The sequence below is a fragment of the Thalassophryne amazonica genome, chromosome 13 (genome assembly GCF_902500255.1).
Source record: "Thalassophryne amazonica chromosome 13, fThaAma1.1, whole genome shotgun sequence".
NCBI classification, from domain to species: domain Eukaryota; kingdom Metazoa; phylum Chordata; class Actinopteri; order Batrachoidiformes; family Batrachoididae; genus Thalassophryne; species Thalassophryne amazonica.
This window is the reverse complement of record NC_047115.1, coordinates 2896736-2920301: the sequence shown is the minus strand read 5'-3', so window position 1 is coordinate 2920301 and position 23566 is coordinate 2896736. Positions and strand designations below refer to the sequence as shown.

Sequence of the window (23566 nt, the reverse complement as noted above, 5' to 3'; positions counted from 1 at the left end):
CTTCCAGCACAGTCTTTCTTTTCTGTCAGAGCAGTTTGATGATTCAGGCAGGTGACTGGTGATGAACAGGTGATGAGCGGGAAGAGGAGGAGCACAGGGTTCAGAAAGGAACCTGCCTGAAATGCTAACTGCTAGCTGTTAGCTGAAGCTCCAGCTGACACAATCAGACACATTCAGATATGAGGTCAGTGTGAGCGGGCAGCGTCCTGTACTGATCCATGAGCATTTCATCATGCAACAGTCACTGTTAAACATCAGTTTAACAGTTTGTGTTTAATGAGTTGAGATTTAGTGACAACATTCTGTTTAGTCACAAAGATTTTTGTTTTTGTTTTTTTTAGTAATTTTTGAGGTCCTAAAACTTACACTCTGGTGCAACTTGTATGCTGAAGAAGAAAAAAATCACACAATCAACAAATAATATTAATAATAAATAAAACTATTTTGATAGAGCTTTTCCCAGAAACCAAAGCACAAAACAAAATAAACTTAAATGATAAAAAGTAAATGCTAGTAATAATAGCACCCTGTAATAATGCACAAAAATCTGAAATTAAAGAGTTGATAATAGAAAAAGAGGTGTAACTTATGTATAGATGTTTTTTTTCCCCTCTGTAAGTGTTATGATTTGTAGCTGAGAACAAAGTCAAGAGGATCCAGTGTGCAGACAGCCAGGACACAGAGGGAGGTGTCTGTGAAACCCACAGTGCTTTAAGAATACAGGTGCACATACAAAATCAAACAAACCAGGTGCAGGGATGAGAATACAAAAAGAGTTCAACACAAACACAGGATGGAGAACAAACAGGTGATGTGAAGGAGCAGGCAAAGCTACAGACGGCTGGGACACTGAAAAGAATAATCGAACACGGCTTACTTACGTTGATAACGTCCACAGGAGAGAGCAATGAGAAATACAACACAACTTCAGACAACCAACAAACAAACGGACAAAAAGGTGTGATGTAAAGCAAAAAGAACTAATGAACAACAGGTGCGACTATCAGGGTCGACACGAAACGAGACACGTGATCACCAAAGGAACACAAGGTGACTAAACAGACATGAGGTAAGAGGAAATAAAACATGACCAAGAGACATAAAACCAAAACATGAAGTACACAATGAAAAACAACGTCGAACTAAAATGTGAGTGCAACAAAGGGCAAACTGACAAGAAGGACTTCAACTAAAGCTGAAGGCAATCAGACACACAAGAACTAAACTGTAATCCTTAACTGAATAAACACATGAAGAGAGATGATAAGAACACAAACGGAGGCGATCAATAATCAAACGGCAAACTGGATCAAAGAAAAATAATCATGGAACTCATAGCGATGTGAAAATCACAAAACACAATAATCACAAAGTACAAAGACCCAAACCACGGACGGAAGATAAGACAGACTACAGATACAGACCAGGGCTGCCACGGATGACAGACTGCGGACTGATAACCATAGACACGGGGAAGAGACAAGAACGGAGCACCAACGTGTATACACACACACACACGACTCAAACACAAACCGAGGGCTCACATACACATAGTCCAGATAAAGACATGATAGAACACACACAGATGACAGCCAGACACAAGCATGAACCGGGGCACGCACACACACACACACACACACACACACACACACACACACACACACCAGACTAAAACACGCAGCAGGGGAACTTGCAACACCCATACACATAAAAAGCACAGAAATAACTGACAGAACACAACATAAAGAGGTGTTTTTTGACAGTTGTGACTCCAGCATGTGTGAACGTTATACATATATGTGTGTGTCATACGTTCTTTGGGTTTCTTCTGAGTCCATTTGGGTCGGCACCGTGATTTGACACATGTTCTACACTTTTGTCCTTCATGACAAAAGTCCACCTTACATGGAGAACAGGCAGGCGTGGACATCAGCCATGTTTAATGTAAACTCACCGGCACTTTATTAGGTACACCTGCTGTGTTAAAGTCCTTTATAAATAAAGTTGGTATGGTTCAATTGCTTGTTAACACAAACAGCTAATCAGCCAATCACATGGCCGCAACTCAATGCATTTAGACATCTAGACGTGGTGAAGATAACTTGCTGAAGTTCAAACTGAGCGTCAGAATGAGGAAGGAGGAGGATTTCAGTGACTTTGAACGTGGTGTGGTTGTTGGTGCCAGACGGGCTGGCTTGAGTATTTCAGAAACTGCTGATCTACTGGGATTTTCACCCACAATCATCTCTAGGGTTTACAGAGAATGGTCCAGAAAGAGAAAATACCCAGTGAGCAGCAGTTGTGTGGATGAAAATGCCTTGTTGATGTCAGAGGAGGATGGGCAGACTGTGAATTGAAGAATGAAGGCAGTTCTGAAGGCAAAAGGGGGTCCAACCCGGGACTAACAAGGTGTACCTAATAAAGTGGCCGGTGTGTGTGTATTTCTGTGGAACGTTTCATCACAGTAACCTTGTTCATTTTATTTTTTGCAGAAGCTCCTAAACTGGTCCAGGAGACATTCAGAGCCATCAAACCAGGACTATCTGCGTACGCTGATGATCCTGATCAGGTGGGTCAGGTGTTCTCAGCTGGACAGGAGCAGGAGAGGAAAAAAAAAAACCTAACAAAATCAATTTGATTTCATGTTTTAGCTCAAAATCACAAAATCTCTCAGGTGGATTTTTATAGTCTGTAACATCTGACACCCACACTTCCCCATCCTCAGCCAGGTCCTGTATCTCTTCATGGGGGATCCCGAGGTGCTGCCAAGCCAGCTGGGAAATATAAGCTCTCCAGTGTGTCCTGGGTCCTCCCCAGGGTCTCCTTCCAGTTGGACATGTCTGGAAGACCACCAGGGGGCCTGACCCTGTTGGTGTTGTTGGTCCTGCCTTTGTCTTACACTGCTCTGACCTTTCTAAGGGTCTAGTCTGAGTCTGGTTCCTGATTTCTTACTCTTCCTGTCTTCTGGTTTTGTCCTGTCCAGTGTAAATCGGGGATTGTGGAGCTCTTGGAGGTAGCCAAAGGCAGCGTCCCCCAGTCCGTGTGGAGCAGCACGCCGGTGGTTCTGAAGGCCACAGCCGGCCTCCGCCTGCTGCCCGGAGAGAAGGCCCAACACCTGATGGACCAGGTGGGAGTCTGAGACACAAAGATGTCAAAGTTCAGTCCTGAGACCCAGAAGGTCACTGAAAGTTATTTAATTGATGGTGTGCACTCAACATTAGGTGTTGCCACATGAAATCGATGTCCTCCTGCTGCTGCCGTCAGGATCCATGTGCACTTTTGCCAAAATGACTTCAACCTTTGAGTCATGTTTTGGTTTGAAACAATGTAATTTCTAGTTATTGTGTCACCATAAAAATGAGTTGTTGTCATCTTGTGCTCTAAATTTCTTTGTTGGGGAGGTGATGGTCTAGTGGTTAAGCATTGGGCTTGAGACCAGAAGATCCTTGGTTCAAACCCCGGCCTGACCGGAAAATCACTAAGGGCTCTTGGACAAGGTCCTTAATCCCCTAGATGCTCCCTGTGTGTAGTGAGTACCTTGTATGGCAGCATCCTGAAATCAGGGTGAATGTGAGGCATAATTTCTAAAGCGCTTTGAGCATCTGATGCAGATGGGACTAAATAAGAGAAGAATCCAGCAGGGTGTCTGCAGAGGCTTGTTCCTCTGGTAATCGGGCCGTCAGAACAACATGTCGCTTACGCAACGGAGCAGAAACGCGGCGGCCTGCGTGCCGGTTCGGCGTCAGTGGCACCGCGTTATGTCATTGAATTGCTTTAGCTAATATCCTGACAGGAGGCTAATGCGCCTCCCAACGGTTAAAAAGTCTATTAGAGCTTTTAAGTAATCAGTAATAACAGGACGAGAGCAGTCGGCCAGAATTTGGTTTAAGATGAAGCTTTGCTCTCATTACCAGCTGAGTCCTGATTGGACCAGACACGGGCCGATTAAAGAGACTCTGGTATTATAGTCATAAAAAAAAAAAAAAACCACACACTGACTATCTGTGTTTATGACATCACACAGACACCTGCTCCTGAATTGTCTTTCATTTTAATTTAGTTTCTCACTTTAATCTCATTTTTGTGGTTTAAAGTCTTTTAGATTTGGTTCCAGATTTTGGATGTTATTTTAAAAGTATTATCTGAATACTTAGAGAGATAAAACGTGAGGTGAAGTTTGTCTAAGCATCTGTAAAACATGACTTCCTGCTTTACATGTTTTTTATTGTTATACAACATTAAAAATTATCTGGATTCTGATCTTTAATCTCAAGGTGAGAATAAGTCCCAGCAACATGACCCAAATTAAAGTACACTCACCCTTTATAGATCATCACATCACCAGCATTCAGTTAAATCCATCAGTAAGACTCTGACAACCACAAGGGAAACATCCACTAGGCAGACTGAGGACAAGACAGAGCCAGAAAGTCACACAAAATACAGAATTGGTAACCTGAACAAATGAGAAAAAGGAGTCATCATCCTGGACCAGGACGAGTGGGCAGGCTGACGGGCAGGAATGCAGAGCTGTAAAGAATATGATGCAGTCCTGGACAAGTGTCAAGAGCAGGCGTCCACAAAACTGAATGAGCATGAAGGAAACAGTGATGGAAGCCAACAAGACACCCATGATAAAGTGAGCCTGAAGGAGTCAGATGAGGGAAGCCAACAAGACACATATGATAAAGTAAGTCTGAAGGAGTCATGTGAGGGAAGCCAACAAGACACCTATGATATAGTGAGTCTGAAGGAGTCATGTGAGGGAAGCTAAAAAGACACCCATGATAAAGTGAGCCTGAAGGAGACAAGTGAGGGAAGCCAACAAGACACCCATGATAAAGTGAGCCTGAAGGAGACAAGTGAGGGAAGCCAACAAGACACCCATGATAAAGTGAGCCTGAAGGAGACAAGTGAGGGAAGCCAACAAGACACCCATGATAAAGTGAGCCTGAAGGAGACAAGTGAGGGAAGCCAACAAGACACCCATGATAAAGTGAGCCTGAAGGAGACAAGTGAGGGAAGCCAACAAGACACACACCCCTAATGCTAGACTGTGGTAAACCAGAAAATAGAACATTGCAGTAGTCCAGTATAGAAGAGACAAGACCAAGAACCATCATTTCAGTCTTATCAGAGTTTAAAAGTAGGAAGTTGCTGGACATCCACGGAAGGTGAGTTTGAATGAATGAATGAATTAATTCATGCTTTGTGTCCAGGTGCGGAGTTTGTTCCTGGTGTCTCCATTCCTGTCGAGAGAGGACAGTGTGTCCATCATGGACGGGACTGATGAAGGTACTGATTGGTGTGATTTATTTTTTGATCAGATTAATTAGAAGGTCAGACCGAGTGTTTTTGTGTCTGTGGTGATGGAGTGAGTCCAGAGGAATGATGGACACAGTTTGTAAGAACACAGCAGGCCTGCGTCCGTAATCCAATCCTTTTAAAGTACTTCATACAAGCAATTATGGACATGTGGGATAATGTGGCACTTAATCTTTTTTTGGTCTGGGGGCGGGGCTGATTATCTCTGAGGCTGAAAATGTTTCCCCTCGTCCCTCTGAGCTGGATCAGCTCGTTCCACCAGGAGCTGGATCCCACCACAATGTCTTCATGATACTGAATCAACTTGTCACTAATGGATGTTGTCCCTCTTAACGCATTGCCAGCAGCTGGTTGTCACTTCTTGGCCTGGATGCTGGTCCCAGGACCAGATCAGGGACTTGATGCAGCGGTGTGTTGGACTCTGGAGCTGCTCCAAGCCTGGACATGAAGTCTACTTGTTCTCAGCATGTCTCTGTCTTATGGCAAAGCTCCTATCAGGAGATTTCCAACAGGCTCTATAATCGTCCACTCCTGCCCGTGGAAAAGGTCATAGGTTAAAAGCAGTGGTGTGTTTGTCCTGCAGTTACTACAGTGCAACTATGTTCAGTAGTTCTAGAGTATTATTACTGCAGACGGTGAGTGAGCAGATTCACCGGACTGTACGTGGACATTATTGTGTGTCAGGCACACGAGCACCTCGGTGTTGTTGTTGTTGTGTAAACTGTCAGACTGAAGAACACAAAGACAAACTCATCCTGATCACAGTCACCGTCTCTAATGGCTGGTTTTTGTCCATTTAGGGATTTCTGCCTGGATCACTGTGAACTTCCTGACTGGTGAGAAAACACACACACACACACTCACACACACACACACAGGCCCAGCGGCTTGGCTCTCAAAAAGATACCTGATTCATCCTGGCCTAATGATAGGCTACAGAGGCCTGGAGTTACACCCCCCCGCCAATCCAATGATCATGATGAGAGAGAAAGGAAAAAAAACAACAGAACACGGAAAACAAAGCACGTCACAAAATGGAGAAGAAAACTGAGGGAACAAAAAAGAGTTTCAGAGCTGTTTGCTGCAGTAGCTGTCTGATCAGTGGGTCCCCCTCCGGAGTGTCATCAACAACACTGGGGTGGTGGGGGCGCCTGCAATTCCTCTGTCAACAACTCCCTGGCTGAGCAACGCTACGTTGGAGTTTACCTCAGTAGACAAGAGGGTTGCCTCCCTGCGCCTTTGGGGTGGGGGGGGGAACTCTGACTGTTGTTTGTGCGTCTTTACCGAACAGCGTTTTGGAGTATTTGGCTTTCTTGGTGTCCCTGAATGGAGTCTTATATGGGGTTCCAGTGGGGGACTCCATTGTTCTGCTGGGGGACTTCAACGCACACGTGGGCAATGACAGAGACACCTGGAGAGGCGTGATTGGGAGGAACGGCCTCCCTGATCTAAACCCGAATGGTTGTGTTATTGGACTTCTGTGCTAGTCACAGACTGTCCATAACAAACACAATGTTCAAATGTAAGGATGCTCATAAGTGTGCATAGTACAAGAGCACCCTAGGCCGAAGATCAATGATCGATTTTGTGATCGTATCATCTGATCTGAGGCTGCATGTTCTGGACACTCGGTGAAGAGGGGCAGAGCTGGAAGCTGATGAAGGATTTTCATCAGTTTCCCTGGTGGAAGTCACTGAGGTAGTCAAACAACTCTGCAGTGGCAAGGCCCCGGGGGTTGATGAGATCTGTCCAGAAATGCTGAAGGCTCTGGGTGTGGAGGGACTGTCTTGGATGTGACGTCTCTTCAACATTGCGTTGAGGTCTGGGACAGTGCCTAAGGAGTGGCAAACTGGGGTGGTGGTCCCCATATTTAAAAAGGGGACCAGAGAGTGTGTGCCAACTACAGGGGCATCACACTTCTCAGCCTCCCTGGTAAAGTCTACTCCAGGGTGCTGGAAAGGAGGGTTCGGCCAATAGTCGAACCTCAGATTGTAGAGGAACAATGTGGGTTCCGTCCTGGTCGTGGAACAACTTACCAGCTCTTTACTCTCACAAGGATCCTGGAGGGTGCCTGGGAGTATGCCCATCCAGTCTACATGTGTTTTGTGGACTTGGAGAAAGCGTATGATCGGGTACCCCGGGAGATACTGTGGGAGATGCTGTGGGAGTACGGAGTGAGGGGGTTCCTTCTCAGGGCCATCCAATCTCTGTACTCACAAAGTGAGAGCTGTGTTCGGGTGCTCGGCAGTAAGTCGGACTCGTTTCCAGTGGAGGTTGGCCTCCATCAGGGCTGCGCCTTGTCACCAATCCTGTTTGTGACATTCATGGACAGGATATCGAGACGTAGTTGGGAGGAGGAGGGTTTCTAGTTTGGTGGGCTCAGGGTCTCATCACTGTTTTTTGCAGATGATGTGGTCCTGTTGGCTTCATCAGCCTGTGACCTCCAACACACATTGGATCAGTTCACAGCTGAGTGTGAAGCGGCTGCTGGGATGAGGATCAGCACCTCTAAATCTGAGGCCATGGTTCTCAGAAACCGATGGATTGCCTACTCTGGGTAGGGAATGAGATCTTGCCCCAAGTGAAGGTGTTCAAGTAGCTCGGGGTCTTGTTCACAAGTGAGGGGGCGATGGAGAGTGAGATTGGTCGGCGAATCGGCGCAGCAGGGGCGGTGTTGCATTCGCTCTTCTGTACTGTTGTGATGAAAAGGGAGCTGAGCCAAAAGGCAAAGCTCTCGATCTACTGGTCAGTCTTGGTTCCTATGGTCATGAGGGTTGGGTCATGACCGAAAGAACTAGATTGCAGGTGCAAGCGGCCAAAATGTGCTTCCTCAGGAGGGTGGCTGGTGTCTCCCTTAGGTGAGAAGTTCGGTCATCCGTGGGGAGCTCGGAGTAGAGCTGCTGCTCCTTTGTGTTGAAAGGAGCCAGCTGAGGTGGTTCGGGCATCTGGTAAGGATGCCTCCTGGGCCCCTCCCGAAGGAGGTGTTCCAGACACGTCCATCTGGGAGGAGACCCCAGGGAAGACCCAGGACTAGGTGGAGAGATTATATCTCCACACTGGCCTGGGAACGCCTTGTTTTCTGTGTGGTGAATAACATTTGACATCTGTGCAGTGCCGCTGTGGGCTGAGTAGTCCATGTGGTCCACTTAGTTTTTTGCACAGTTGCTAAGCCAACAACATCAATTCTACCCACATTTTCCCTCAACACCTGCTGCTTCTGGAGATCTTGGAGACTTTCTCCTTACCTGCTCTCCTCAAAGTGAATTAACTCAGCCAGCTGTGTTCAGCTCATCAGATGTGGCAGATGGCAGATCAAGGACTGGTGGAGAGTCTGTAGTCCAGATGATCTCCAGGAGCAGAGGTGGCGACCACCGAGATGTCATCTCTGTGACATCATCTCATCCTCACCTTCAGTTCAGCCTGTCACAGACTGAGCTTCTTATCCCAGCTCCTCCTGCTTCTTAACACCAAAAAGCTTCCACTACCTGCTGTTCCCACCAGCCAAATGTCTGAGGTGCCTGGTTGTCATGACAACCAACAGACCTGAACATATTTGCTGTGTCTGGTTTTTCTTGTTCTTGTGTGTTTTTTATTTTAATCACTATGTCTCCAGGAGGTCTTCACAGTGCTAACTCAAACACAGTTGGGGTGTTGGATTTGGGAGGCGGGTCGACCCAGATCACCTTCAGCCCTCAGGATGAGGTGAGAACGTAGAAATGTGAAAATGGAAAATAGTGTTCCACAAACGTCACTCCGTCTTTCTCTCTGCTGCTCATCAATATCGTCTGTCAGCGTGAAGAAGAAAAACAAGTCGGTGTTGTGCGCTGAGGAGGACTCGTGAACTCAGGTGTGGGAATTATCAAAGCCTATCAGGTAGTTAAACAAACTGGCGGAGGTACAGACCGCCGTGAGGCAGAGGCATGGTCAAAAACAAATGAAGTTCTGTCACGGAGACGCAGGTACACGAGTGGTAGAAAAAACAAGGTCAAACAACAAGTGAGGGTGGAACACGGTGAGAGAACAGAGCTATGACAAAACAAGGAAGGCTGGGACGAGTGGAAACGCACAAGGCACATAGCACAGCGAACTAGCAAAGGACAACAGGACACACAAGTCTTAAATTCAGACTGCAGTTTAAAATATTGGTGATGACTTTTGGAGCTCTGCACGGTCAAATGTCTCTACATCAGTGAACTCTTGCACCTGTATGTGAAAAGCAGGTCTCTGAGGTCCTCTGACCAGAACCTGTTGGTTGTACCAAGGTCAAGGCTGAAGACCAAAGGAGACTGTGCATTTGAGGTTGTGGCATCCAAACTGTGGAATGCACTGCCACTGCACCTACGTTCTGTGGACTCTGACCCAATTTATACAGACTTGCTTTTAACTAGTTTGATGTTATGGCTGTTTTTAGTTTCTGTATTTTTATTTCTGTGTTCTTAAATTCCTGTGAAGCACTTTATGATTCACTCTAATTCAATTTATTTTTATTTATATAGCACCAAACCACAACAAAGTTGCCTCAAGGCACTTCACACAAGTAAGGTCTAACTTTACTAACCCTCAGAGCAACAACACAGGTGACAGTGGTAAGAAAAAACTCCCTGTGATGATTTGATGAAGAAACCTCAAGCAGACCAGACTCAAAGGGTGACCCTCTGCTTGGGTCATGATACAGAATAAATTACAGAACAATTCAACAAATACAATTTACAAAACGAATATACAGGAAATGTTGCCAGTGCACAGAACAGGAGGGTTTCAGAAACAGACACCACACCCATCTCTGGCTGGAGCTGCACCTCAAACAGAGAAAAAAAACAAAACAGAATCAGGCATCAGAAAGACAAGAAATACAGTATAATTTATCAGCATTAAACAACAAGAACAGAAGAAATACTAAGGTGATTTCCGGCCACGAGCCCTAAGCTTCACTAAAAGACCCAGACTTTAGATAAAGTTGAGGTTGCGGCCCGCTCTGTTTACTAATAAAATGAATTAAAAGAGTAAAAAGCGTAAAACAAAACTGTACCAGTATACTAGCCATACGAAAGGGAAAATAAGTGCATCTTAAGTCTGGACTTGAAAGTCTCCACAGAATCTGACTGTTTTATTGACGCAGGGAGATCATTCCACAGAACAGGGGCACGATAAGAGAAAGCTCTGTGACCCGCAGACTTCTTAATCACCTTAGGGACACAAAGTAGTCCTGAACCCTGAGAACGCAAAGCCTGGGCCGGTATGTAAGGTTTAATTAGGTCAGCTAGGTAGGAAGGTGCCAGTCCATGAACAATTTTATAGACTAGTAGCAGAACCTTGAAATATGATCTCACTGGGACAGGAAGCCAGTGAAGAGATGCCAAAATGGGTGTAATGTGGTCAAACTTTCTACTTTGTGCCAAAAGTCTAGCTGCAGCATTTTGAACCATTTGGAGAGCCCTAATGCTGGACTGCGGTAAACCAGAAAATAGAACATTGCAGTAGTCCAATCTAGAAGAGACAAATGCATGGACCAGGGCCTCAGCATCAGCCATAGACAGGATGGGACGAATCTTCTCTATATTTCACAGGTGGGAAAAAAGCAGTCCTCGTAATATCTCTAACATAGAGGTCAAAGGACAACGTAGGATAAAAACTTACCCCAAGGTTCCTCACTTTGTCAGTGTGATGTATGACACACGAGCTTAGGCTAAGCATTAACTGGTCAAACTGATGTCGATGTCTCACTGGACCAAGAACCATCATTTCAGTCTTATCAGAGTTTAAAAGTAGGAAGTTTCTAGACATCCAACTTCTCACTGCTGCAAGGCAATCTTCTAAGGATTTTATGTGGATGAAATTACCAGCAGTTATCGGCATGTATAACTGAGTATCATCAGTATAGCAGTGAAAGATAATCCCAAAATGCTGCAATATGTGCTCGGGGGGGCTATTTTATTTTGAAAGGTGCTATACAAATAAACTTTACTTACTTATACCCAGAGGGTAATCAGGGCATGATGTGAAACAGGTGCAGGGCAGAGGGCGTGGTTAGACGAGACAAAGGTGAGACAGGAGACAGGCGGGCGTGACAGACAAAAGCAGATGCTAGAGAAATGTGAGAGTGACACTCCCAAGAACCAACAGTCAATAACAAATCCCAAACATCTAAGAAATAAAGAATAAAATAAACCCAGTGTTAAAGGAACACAGAATCAAACCAGGAAACGAAAGAACTGAAAAGAGATGAACAAGAAAAACAAATCGACTAAAACGGATTTCCCCACGTGGCAAAAGAATAATAGATAAATGATACAACCAGTGATGAAAGAATAACCAACAGATACTCAAAGACAGAGGATCAAAGAGCAGGAAGCAGACAGAGGCAGGGGACAAAACAAGACACAGGGCAGGACAGGGGACAAAACCAGGGCAGCCGGTTGTTTTCTGTCATTCTGCGTGGTAATGGAGTAAAGCCCTGGTCAGACAGAATAATGAAGGATGAATAATGAGTCACGTAGCATGAATTTTTTTCTGTGAGTTGAGTTACTGAAGAAACTAGAAATAGAGGCTCTTAGAGGCAGATTATTTGGCTACGGAGGCTCATCTCTGAGTGTGGCGCTAATTTTGTGAATTTTAAAATGGACCAAAAATAGCGCGGGGTGATTTGTGGTACTACGAGGATGTTAGAGACCCATTATCAGAGTACCTACGAGGACAAGACAGGCTACCTGCAACAGAGCAGCTTCCACTCTGAGACAGAAGCCCTTTTTAACATTTGTTTCCTCCAGAAGAACATCATATACGTAGTTCATTATTCATGGCTTTATTATTCTGTCTGACTAGGACTTTACTGTGTCCACAGGGACACTGTAGTACTGTGGACATGCAGTGTGATCATTTGGGTCAACAGTCCTGTCTGCAGGAGGACGTAAAGCAGCCTATCAAAGGGCAAAACTGTGACAGCTGCTCATCTTCAGTCTTTTCTGTCACTGACATTTATCATCGTTTCATATCACAGACATCTTTTCTGGGTGAGACACAGCTTTTTAGTTTGTCCTTTCTGGTCTCCTGCTCAACCACATTTTGGATCAGATTTAATCAGAATTAACAGGGTTTTTTTTCCAGGTTTTTAGGTAACAAACTCATTTCCAGTCTTGTGCTACTTTACACCTCTTAAACCCCCAATGGACCCGGCCACATTTCTACGAAGTCCACAAAAACTCTGGGAGGACACAGTAAGAACCTGAACAACTTATTAGGAACATAGTGGAAACTGTTAAGGACTTGGTGGAATCAAGATGCAGTAAGAATTCAATAAAGACGGAGTAACAACTGCACTGATGTTTTAACAGCATCATTAAACCCAGGAGCGCGGCCAGCAGCTGTCTGTGGACTGCTGTGTGAATGAAATGTGCCAGTCGCTGTCCATGGTGCTGCAACGTAGTAAAAACAAAAAAAATCTCCCCACCTACTTACACGCTGCACCAACTAAAGCTAGAAAACCACCTGTGGAGGCCGTGTTTATTTTCTGAGTGAGCATCAGGCAGATTCATCAGGATGTTTGATGTGTTGTTTAGGATGGGTTCAGGCACCATGAGACTTTAATGCTTTTGAGCTCCCTCTAAAAATGAATTTATACAATCAAAACTTTACACAGCATGTTTTCTTATCAACTGTAAGTAAGTCAGTTTTATTTATATAGCACTTTTCTGAGACCAAGGTCATATAAGTAAACAATAAAAACAACACATGCAAATATAAAAACAGTAGTTGAATTGAAATTAAAATGCCAGTTTAAAAAATTGAGTCTTTAGTTGCTGTCTAAAAGCATCCACAGAATCCAGAGAGCGAAGGGAACAGGGAAGCTCATTCCAGAGGCGAGGTTCTTAACGAGCTGCTTAGTGTGATGTTCCAGAGACATCCCTCCATCCAAAATGACACCCAGGTTACGCAGGCTGCCTTTAACAGAGCTGCTCAGACTACCAGGGTGATGCTTAATGACAGACATAGCACTATCTGGAGCTACAATCAATGTCTCAGTCTTATTAGAATTCAGCTGCAGGCTGTTCTCAGTAAGCCATTCTGTTATTTCGGTGAGACAACTAATGAGAGAACAAAGTTTCTGGGCTTCAGTTGTCTTAAAAGGACAGTACAGCTGCAAGTCATCAGCAATCAGATGGTAGGACACATCACAACTGCTGGATCAACTTGCCAAGAGGAAGGACATACAGCAGGAACAAAATCGGCCCCAGGACCAAGCCCTGCGGCACACCCCACAAAAGATCAGCAGATTCAAGCATCACATTGTTCACAGACACACTAAAAGTTCTACCAACCAAGTAAGAACTAAACCACTCTAATACGGGACCCGACATGCCAACCATATCCTGCAGTCTGTTAATCAAAATGGTCAACGGTATCAAATGCAGATGACAGATCCAACAAAACCAGCACAGAACATTTACTGCTGCAAAAATGTTAGTCTGCATAAATGATTTAAGTTGGACACAGACCACCTTTTCCAAGACTTTAGCCAAAAAGGGGGTTTTTGATATTGGCCTGAAGTTCTTTAGTTCCGTAGAGTCCAGTTCTACTTTCTTTAGCTGTGGTTCCACAACAGCGTTTAAATGGAAATCCACCAGTTGACAAAGACATATTGAACATTTTAACAACACAAGGCCCAATAGAGTCAAAAACATTCATAAACATTCTAAAAGGTAGTACATCCAAAATAGCAGAGGATGGTTTAATTTTGTTCATGGCAGATAAAATGTCCTCAATTGTAACAGGCTTAAAGGAGGCCCAGCATTGAGGGGGAGGTCCCAAGTACCGGGGACCATAGCAAGCAGGCAATGACAGCGGCAAACTATCTTTTATGACTGTGACTTTATCAATAAAGAAATTAAGGAAGTCATCACTACTTGTTTTATGAAGAACAGGAGTGACAGGAGCAGCAGGTGACACAACAGCTGATTGTGTCAAAGAGCACTTTGGGATTTCTCTTATTTCAGGCAGTCAGCCGATAGAAATACTTTGCCTCCTCTATCATCTTATTTAAGGAGCATATTAGAGCTCTTAAATGTAGCCTGTGGACCTCCAATTTTGTTGACTTCTATAAACGTTCAATCAAAACCTTATTAGCTTTAAGTGGTGCTATTTGATCCAGAATAAAAGCACACTGACTGTTAAAACAGTGCAGAAAGCCATCAATTTCAGTGAATTCACTCCAAAGTAAAGGGTCAAAGTTATCACAGAGCCACGTAGCGACTGCCTCTGTGACAGTCCTTCTCTCCACCCTAATAAGTACCCATCTAGGATCAGGTCGGGCCATCAGGTCAAAGAAAACACAGCAATGGTCACTCAGAAGAACGTCCTCCACACACACATTGGCAATATGCAAGTCCAATGCAAACACTAATTCTAAAGTGTGACCCTGAGTGTGGGTGGGGCCTGACATGTACTGCTTAAAATTAAAGCCTCAGCTACTGATATAAGTTCCCTAAACTGGGCTGAAGTGTCATCATCATTGTGTAAACTAAAATCACCAATAATCAAAACCTTTTCCAGACGAATTCTAGGTGTTAAAAAAAAAAAAAAAATCAGTAAAATCCTTAAGAAAAGTCCCAGAATGACCTGGAGGGAGATAAAATGCAATCAGATTTATCCAAGGAACCAACTTCCATCATAAGCGCCTCAAAACTGGAACCTATTCAGGGAGTCAGAGGATTAAATTTCTAAACTTTGTAAAATAAAGACCACCTGTGCCATGTGACTGTTCATGGTAAGAATCACACAGTGTGCACGTGATTGTGCATGTGGTAAGAGCATTGAGGACGCAGTGCGCTCTTCACGGCCTTTGAGCACCACGATGACTCCTCTGGTTTATCTACAGATGCCTGTGCATCAAAACTCTGCTGTTTCTGTGTCAAATGTTTTCTTTAAATGTGTCCAGTTCCATGTGAGAACAGGACAAAGTTGGACAGTATGGATCCTGACGCATGTCTCTGCTTCTGAAAACTATCACGATGGCTCCATTTATTTTATAGCCTTAATCTGTAAATACCATGTTAATCCCAAATAACCATCTTCCCTTCAGGAGGCGGGGCCAGAGACAGAGTCCATCTTGTTCCTTATCTGGGTCACATTATCGTGTCTCCACCCGCTCCGTCAGTGGACACTTTTAGTTGTGTTTTTCTGTAAACTAAAACCCTAAATCCTTCAAACTGATTTCAGTCCAGCTGATCAGTTTTTGAAGAAAACCAATTGTGTCCGTTTTTAAAATTCATGGTCCTGGGTCGTTGAGTGACAGTTTGACATTTGACACTCGAGAACTGTGGACGATGTTGTGATTATTGTGGAATCATTGGATCCTCTGACTGATGAGTGAGAAACCACATTCTCTGGGTTTGTGATGGTCCTGGATCCAGATTAAGATCCAGGTTTTCTGGGACTGCCTAAACTTGTCCATCAGAGTGCTGAGGAGCTGTCCATGGTTCATGGTCGCTTTGGAGAGGTGGGGATGGACAGGTGGTGTCTCTGGGTGGTTCCAGGGTGTGGTGGACACTGAACAGTGTGCAGTTCCAAACCTGACCTGACATTATGATCTGTACTGGATTGTTCTCAAACCTGCATCCAGATCCTATTTCATCATGTTAAATATCTTCCTGCTGGTGTTCACGGTGTCACACATGAGTGACAGGGTTAATCCCAAAATGGACTCTGCTGCTTTGCATGTCCTGACAAACTGGACCTCATCTGGAACCTTCTCAGTGTCACATGATTTCAAACTAATCAGGTGATCCATTGGTGCTCCTGCACACATGGAAACACGTTTAGAGGATGGCAGCACTGTGAGGTGGGGTCGGGGTGCTCGACGGGGTCGGGGTGCTCGACGGGGTCGGGGTGCTCAACGGGGTCGGGGTGCTCGACGGGGTCGGGGTGCTCAAAGCCTGTACCAGGTTCTGCTCTGATTTTTTTGGGGCATCTTGACTTAATCTCAACACCAGAGTCTCTGGAAACATGAGTAGGTGGGACTGAGAATTCCATCTCCTCGTACTGTTTTAAGGATGTGTGACACAGGTGGACCCGTGTCCGTCTCACGGGGACTTTGGGTCACAGCTTGTGTGTCTGTGTGCAGAAAACCATCCAGGTGTCTCCTGTGGACTACATCAGGTCCTTCCAGATGTTCAACAGCACGCACACCGTCTACACTCACAGGTACTAAACCGCTTTCAAACCAGTTCTGCGCTCAAACAGTTTATACTGGATTTAAAAAGCTCAAACCAGGTTAGTGTAAAAAACCAAAAACATTAGCCTTGATCTTTTCTGTCTTAAGTGATCAAAGTAACCAGTTTGTTGACTGATCTGTTCATTTCAGCTCTGATCACCGACATCGTGGACTCACTTATTTTTTATAATTTAGTCATGATCTTAAATAAGACTGGATTTTAAATCTGAGTGTGTTAAACTGAAATATTTGTGATTTTGCAGCTGAAATCATTTAAATTCAGTAAAAGTGGCTCCGCCTCTTTTTGTCAGTGACTTAAAGTAGATTACTTACTTACTTGTTAAAGGTGATGTTCTGAGGGTTCTGACAGTGGACCGGTACCGGTCCTCTTCTTGTCTTTGCAGTTATCTGGGTCTGGGTCTGATGTCGGCCCGGCTGGCTGTCCTCGGGGGCGTCCACGTCCCCTCACGTATGTTGTTTTTTTTCTTCTACTTGCTTTGATCTCTGTTGCGTTCAGATAAATCAGATGTTATTGGAGCCTTGACGGACACGTAGATGCCTCTGAGCACTGACCAATCAGCTCGCTGCGTCTCACTGTCCTCAGTTGCTGTTTTTAAGTAGAATGGTAAAGGACAGCGTGAATTGCACTGTCTCTGCTCAGCTCAAACAGTATCTGTCAGACAGGTTCTCCTATGTGCCTTCTGCCAAATTCCAGATTTCACACCTTTTTAAGTCTTCATGTTCGTCTCAGGTGAGACGAAGCCTCTCCGCGGAAGCCCTCAGACCTCACGGAGTCTCTGACCTGTCTGAAGACAGGAGGCGTGTCCTTCTGATCACGACTGTACTTGTAGAATAAAATGTTGGGTTTTTAACCTCTTCTTTTGTGTGTGTGAGCAGCAGAGGGCAGCACTGAGCTGATCAGCCCTTGCCTTGCTCCAGGGTACTCGGGCAGCTGGGAGCACGCTGATGTCGTCTACACTGTGAAGGGTCAGAAAGAAGGTAAAGCCAAAGTTTTCTTGCACCCTGGCAGAGTGGCTTGGCTGTGGTTACCCATCATGCAGCTGTGCGTGTGTTCCAGGGCAGTCGGCGTACGAGGCGTGCCGCTCCAGAGTGCAGAAGGTTCTCCACGGTGAGGTGCTGAAGGTCCCCGAGGCAGCAGCTGGGGAGTTCTACGCCTTCTCCTTCTACTACGACAGAGCCGTGGACCTCGGCGTTATCGGTACGAGTGCCGCTGTACTGCTGCTGGCCTGCAGGGGGAGACAGACACACCGTGCACCGTGAAATGTATTGATCAAAATCATCACTGTGGGCTGATCAGTACACAGAGACATGAGTGGTAATCAATCAGCAGGTGGATCTTTGTCACAGTCCGAGTCCACCGTGCTCAACTTTATCTGCAGAACCTCTGCAATCATAAGCTCCACCCACAGTAATATCCTGTCTCCAAACATTACGACGGCTACATCTAGTGGTCAGGAGGGACAGCAGCCCCTCTGCAGAGTGGATTTGGCACAGGTTTTACAGTGGATGGCTAACATGGAGAACACAGGTGGATCTGAACCTCTGACCTTCTGTTATGTGCGCTAACTGCTCTCGCTAACAGGCTCCACCCTCATGTAGTTTTTAATTACAGGTTTGTTGAAGGATCATGAAGTGGTGAGCTTTTCTGCTTTAGTTCACATGTTTGTGGGTTGGAGTCATTCTGACCTCTGATCTGTTCCAGATGAGAAGGAAGGAGGAAGCATTAAAGTGGACGACTACATCAGTGCAGCTAAAAGAGGTCAGACAGCGCCACCTAGCAGCCACCTCTCTGTACTGCAGCCCCATGCCTCAGTGTGTTCTGTTTTTTCCCAGTGTGTGGACGTTTGTCCGTCACTCCTCCTCAGAGTCCCTTCTTCTGTCTAGACCTGGTCTACATCTCCGTCCTGCTGCAGGACCTCGGCTTCCCAGGAAACAAACAGTTCAAGGTCAGAACCAGACTGAGACTGAGAGCAGTTCTACATGGTTCCTACTCACAGGGTTCCTTTAGTTCAGTTCAGGTGGGGAAGAGTTTCTGGGGACCATGGTCTACTCAGAATGAGAAGTTGGGATGTGGTTCATTTCTAAATGGACTATGGTGAGAACACAAAGTCAACAATCTTCTTCTTCTTTCACCTGCTCCCATTAGGGGGCGCCACAGCAGATCATCTGTCTCCATCTCAACCTGTCCTCTCTCAACAACCACCTGCATGTCCTCCCTCAGCACATCCATAAACCTCCTCTTTGCCCCGCCTCTTCTCCTCCTGCCTGGTGGCTCCATCCTCAGCATCCTTATTAATTTATTTAAATGGTAAATGGACAGCATTTATATCGCGCTTTTCCATCTGCATCAGGTGCTCAAAGCACTTTACAATTATGCCTCACATTCACATATTCATATATTTATTCATTTGTTCATACTCATGTCATTTCATTCGTTTCTCATTCACATAAACACACATGAACAAAAAGGAACAGAAGGAAGATAAATCTTGTATTTTGTGTTTCTTGTAACAAAAATAAATAAATAAATAAATAAAAAGACAGAAATCCACTTGTCACTTCAATGCCGGTCCCTCGTCAAACCGCCAAACATCAAACAGACATCATCAACATCAACACGATTATCAGCATCCACATTCACACCTCAGCAGCTGTATTCATTTTTCTTCTACAGCCCCAATTCCACTGAAGTTGGGACGTTGTGTAAAATGTAAATAAAAACAGTTCAATGATTTTCAAATCCTCTTCAACCTATATTCAATTGAATACACCACAAAGACAAGATATTTAATGTTCAAACTGATAAACTTTATTGTTTTTGTGCAAATATTTGCTCATTTTGAAATGGATGCCTGCAACATGTTTCTAAAAAGCTGGTACAGTGGTATGTTTCCCACTGTGTTACATCACCTTTCCTTCTAACAACACTCAATAAGCGTTTGGGAACTGAGGACACTAATTGTTGAAGCTTTGTAGGTGGAATTCTTTCCCATTCTTGCTTGATGTACGACTTCAGTTGTTCAACAGTCCGGGGTCTCCGTTGTCGTATTTTGCACTTCATAATGCGCCACATATTTTCAATGGGCGACAGGTCTGGACTGCAGGCAGGCCAGTCTAGTACCTGCACTCTTTTACTATGAAGCCACGCTGTTGTAACACGTGCAGAATGTGGCTTGGCATTGTCTTGCTGAAATAAGCAGGGACGTCCCTGAAAAAGACGTTGCTTGGATGGCAGCATGTGTTTGCTCCAAAACCTGGATGTACCTTTCAGCATTGATGGTGCCATCACAGATGTGTAAGTTGCCCATGACATGGGCACTAACACACCCCCATACCATCACAGATGTTGGCTTTTGAACTTGCACTGGTGACAGTCTGGATAGTCTTTTTCCTCTTTTGTCCAGAGGACACGACGTCCATGATTTCCAAAAACAATTTGAAGTGTGGACTCATCAGACCACAGCACACTTTTCCTTTTGTGTTTGTCCATTTCAAATGAGCTCGGGCCAAGAGAAGGTGGCGGCATTTCTGGATGTTGTTGATGTTTGGCTTTCACTTTGCATGGTAGAGTTTTAACTTGCACTTGTAGATGTAGCGACAAACTGTGTTAACTGACAATGGTTTTCTGAAGTGTTCCTGAGCCCATGCGGTAAGATCCTTTACACAATGATGTCAGTTTTTAATTTAGTGGCGCCTGAGGGATCAAAGGTCATGGGCATTCAATGTTGGTTTTCGGCCTTGCTGCTTACGTGTAGAAAGTTCTCCAGATTCTCTGAATCTTCTGATTATATTATGGACTGTAGATGATGGAATCCCTAAATTCCTTGCAATTGAACGTTGACAAACATTGTTCTTAAACTGTTGGACTATTTTTTTTTCATGCAGTTGTTCACAAAGTGGTGATCCTCGCCCCATCTTTGCTTGTGAATCTCAAATCTCGTTGCAATGCAAATTACAATGACAATAAAGGTGATTCTTATTCTGATTGTGAACAGCTGAGCCTTTTGGGGATGCTCCTTTTATACCCAATCATGACACTCACAATTAGTGTCCTCAGTTCCCAAATGCTTATTGAGTGTTGTTAGAAGGAAAGGTGATGTAACAGTGGTAAACATACCACTGTCCCAGCTTTTTAGAAACATGTTGCAGGCATCCATTTCAAAATGAGTAAATATTTGCAACGTCCCAACTTCACTGGAATTGGGGTTGTATTTTACTGTATTTTCTCTGAATTTTATATTTATACTTTTTTTGGACTTGTACAACATTTGTACAACAATTAATTTCTTGAGTCAGTGTATTCCAAAGCTTAACTCCATAAACAGAGGGACATTTTTGTTTTGTAGTAGTTCGTGAGTACGTAAGCTGAAAGTTATATTTTCTATGGTAAATCACCTGTGTAACAAAACTGAATACATTTTGGACTTCGTCTGGTAAAATACCATGCCTACCATCCCTGGTTCTCAAGACCAGGCACCTAAGTGGTTCTACTCTTCTTTTTTTCAGATATACTTTAGTGTACACTAGTAGAGTTCTACCTTACATTTGGAATGTAATAATACTAGAAGATATACATTACTGAGTTTCCATGCTTTGCTTTCCACATAATAAGTGCAATTTTTGAGTCAACAATATCTTTAAATTTTAACTGATTGGCTGCAGTAAACAAATTGTTCGTATGCTCTCTGTAACCTTTTTTGTTGACTATTCTAATGGCTCTCTTTTGTAGCAAAACAATGGTTTAGTGGTGCTGTTATATGTATTTCCCCAAATCATTGAGCAGTACAACATACACAAAGAATTACATTCAAACAAATGTTTTACTTTAAATAAGATACCAATGCTTTTACTAACTTTCTTTGTTATATAATGTATTTGGGCTTTCCAGTTTAATTTCTCATCCAACACAACACCAAGAAACTTAAACTTGATTAACTCTTTCATTATGTCCATCAATGATAATTTTCACATCATCATTCTTCCTTCGATTCCCAAAAATCATATAGTTTGTTTTATCCCAGTTTAAATCCATCTTATTTTCATTAACTCAACTTATTTTCTCCCTATATACCCCTGGGTCCCTCCTCTGCACATGTCCAAACCATCTCAGTCTCACCTCTCTGACTTTGTCTCCAAACCGTCCCACCTGAGCTGTCCCTCTGATATGTTCATTCCTAATTCTGTCCATCCTCGTCACTCCCAAAGAAAATCGCAACATCTTCAGCTCTGCCTCCTGTCTTTTTGTAGCTGGTCTCACTACTGTCTTGTAAACTTTCTCCTTCACTCTTGCTGATATTCTTCGGTCACAAATCCCTCCTGCCACCTTTCTCCACCCACTCCACCCTGCCTGCACTCTCTTCTTCACCTCTCTACCACAGTAGAGAAGCTTGAATCTTCGACTGGACTGGGTTGCTTGATGCGAAGACGTTTCGCTTCAAATCGCAGATGCTTCCCCAGCTAAAATTCTTGCTCTGGTGGTCTGACTTCTGTCTTGACTCAGAAGTCACAAAAGCTGGAGCCTACACAGAAACTCTCTACCACACTCTCCATTACTTTGAACAATTGGTATTTAAACTCATCTACTTTCACCACTTCTACTCCTTGTAACTGCACTATTCCACTGGGCTCCCTCTCATTCACACACATGTACTCAGTCTTGCTTCTATTGACTTTCATTCCCCTTCTCTCCAAAGCATATCTCCACCTCTCCAGACTAGACTCAACTTGCTCTCTACTCTCACTACAGATCACAATGTCATCTGCAAACATCATAGTCCATGGGGACTCCTGTCTGATCTCATCTGTCAACCTGTCCATCACCACTGCAAACAAGAAAGGACTCAGAGCTGATCCTTGGTGTAATCCCACCTCCACCTTGAATGAGTCTGTCATTCCTACTGCACATCTCACCGCTGTCACACTGTCCTTGTCCATGTTCTGCACTACCCTAACATACTTCTGCCACTCCAGACTTCCTCATACAATACCACAACTCTTCTCTTGTCATAACTTTTCTCTAAATCCACAAACACACAATGTATCTCCTTCTGTTCTTCTCTGTACTTCTCCATCATAACTCAGAGCAAACATTCAACTCAGATGTGAATTCTGCACATTGTTTTGCTCTGAAAAGACATTTTTGTTTCTTTTTTGTGATTTTTTTTTTTCCAACCACAGATTTGTGCGAGTTGTGAAATTTCTTTCAGATTTACATAAAATGTTCATGAAACGAACAAAGAAAAAATAGACGCAGCTCTAATATTAACACATCTCGTTATCAGACTCCAAAAAAATAAACTGTGAACATAAAGTGTGGTCACATGTGGCTTTTGTTTACAAAAATAATGCCATGTGTAAGGAAACAAAAGTGTAGCGTTGTTTCCTGGAACAAGCAAAGTCTTGTTGAGCATCATGCTAACCACAGGCTAATTATGCTAACCTCATGGGTGACAGTTTTATTTTCAGGTTTGTCATTGAAAAACTGTAAAACACTGAAAATGCCGTCAGTTTGATCACCACGTCTTGTGAAGAAAAGCCTGAAACCAGTCTGATGCTATCACCGTGCTAAGTGTGTAACCTAACGTCAGTTTGGTGATATTCTCATACTTGCTACATGCTACAGTTACGTGACTTTGTGCTAATATAATGCTAGTATAATGCTAATATGCTAACCACTATGTCATCTCTTTGTGTTGCAGTTGGTGAGAACCATCGACCAGGTGGAGACCAGCTGGGCGTTGGGAGCAACTTTTCATTACATTGACTCTCTGAAGAGTTAAAAACATTGACTGAGTGTTGACACTCCTGGAACAGCTAAAGTCCTAAAACTGGACACAAAGCAGAGAAAATACTGCCCTCTGCTGGTTAGAAGGATCAACATGCCTGGATAACTGCTGTGGGGTTTTTGTGTCTTTCTTGATGAAGGTTTCTGTGTTTGTTTTTGACATCTGTGTTTTAAGTCTTAAAGTGGGCGGCGTTTGGAAACCAGAAGGATGCTAAAGCTAAACGAGCCAT

The 23566-nt window shown here is 44.1% G+C and overlaps 1 protein-coding gene across 3 annotated transcripts in view; it reads left to right on the top strand.

Moving 5' to 3' along the window:
• The window catches only part of entpd6 (ectonucleoside triphosphate diphosphohydrolase 6), a 32171-nt gene extending 8675 nt beyond the window's left edge, over window positions 1-23496 (top strand). The window contains exons 3-14 of one of the 3 annotated variants that reach the window (XM_034185287.1): window positions 2493-2569; window positions 2984-3127; window positions 5220-5295; window positions 6126-6161; window positions 8939-9027; window positions 16442-16521; window positions 16936-17000; window positions 17432-17530; window positions 17610-17750; window positions 18255-18311; window positions 18386-18498; window positions 23251-23496. In XM_034185287.1, coding sequence (XP_034041178.1) covers window positions 2493-2569; window positions 2984-3127; window positions 5220-5295; window positions 6126-6161; window positions 8939-9027; window positions 16442-16521; window positions 16936-17000; window positions 17432-17530; window positions 17610-17750; window positions 18255-18311; window positions 18386-18498; window positions 23251-23331 — 1058 coding nt within the window. In that variant the 3' untranslated portion in view covers window positions 23332-23496. Of the gene's footprint in view, window positions 1-2492; window positions 2570-2983; window positions 3128-5219; window positions 5296-6125; window positions 6162-8938; window positions 9028-16441; window positions 16522-16935; window positions 17001-17428; window positions 17531-17609; window positions 17751-18254; window positions 18312-18385; window positions 18499-23250 lie in introns of all 3 variants that reach the window. The other 2 variants (XM_034185286.1, XM_034185288.1) reach the window with 2 other exon arrangements.
• Window positions 23497-23566: the final 70 nt, after the last annotated feature.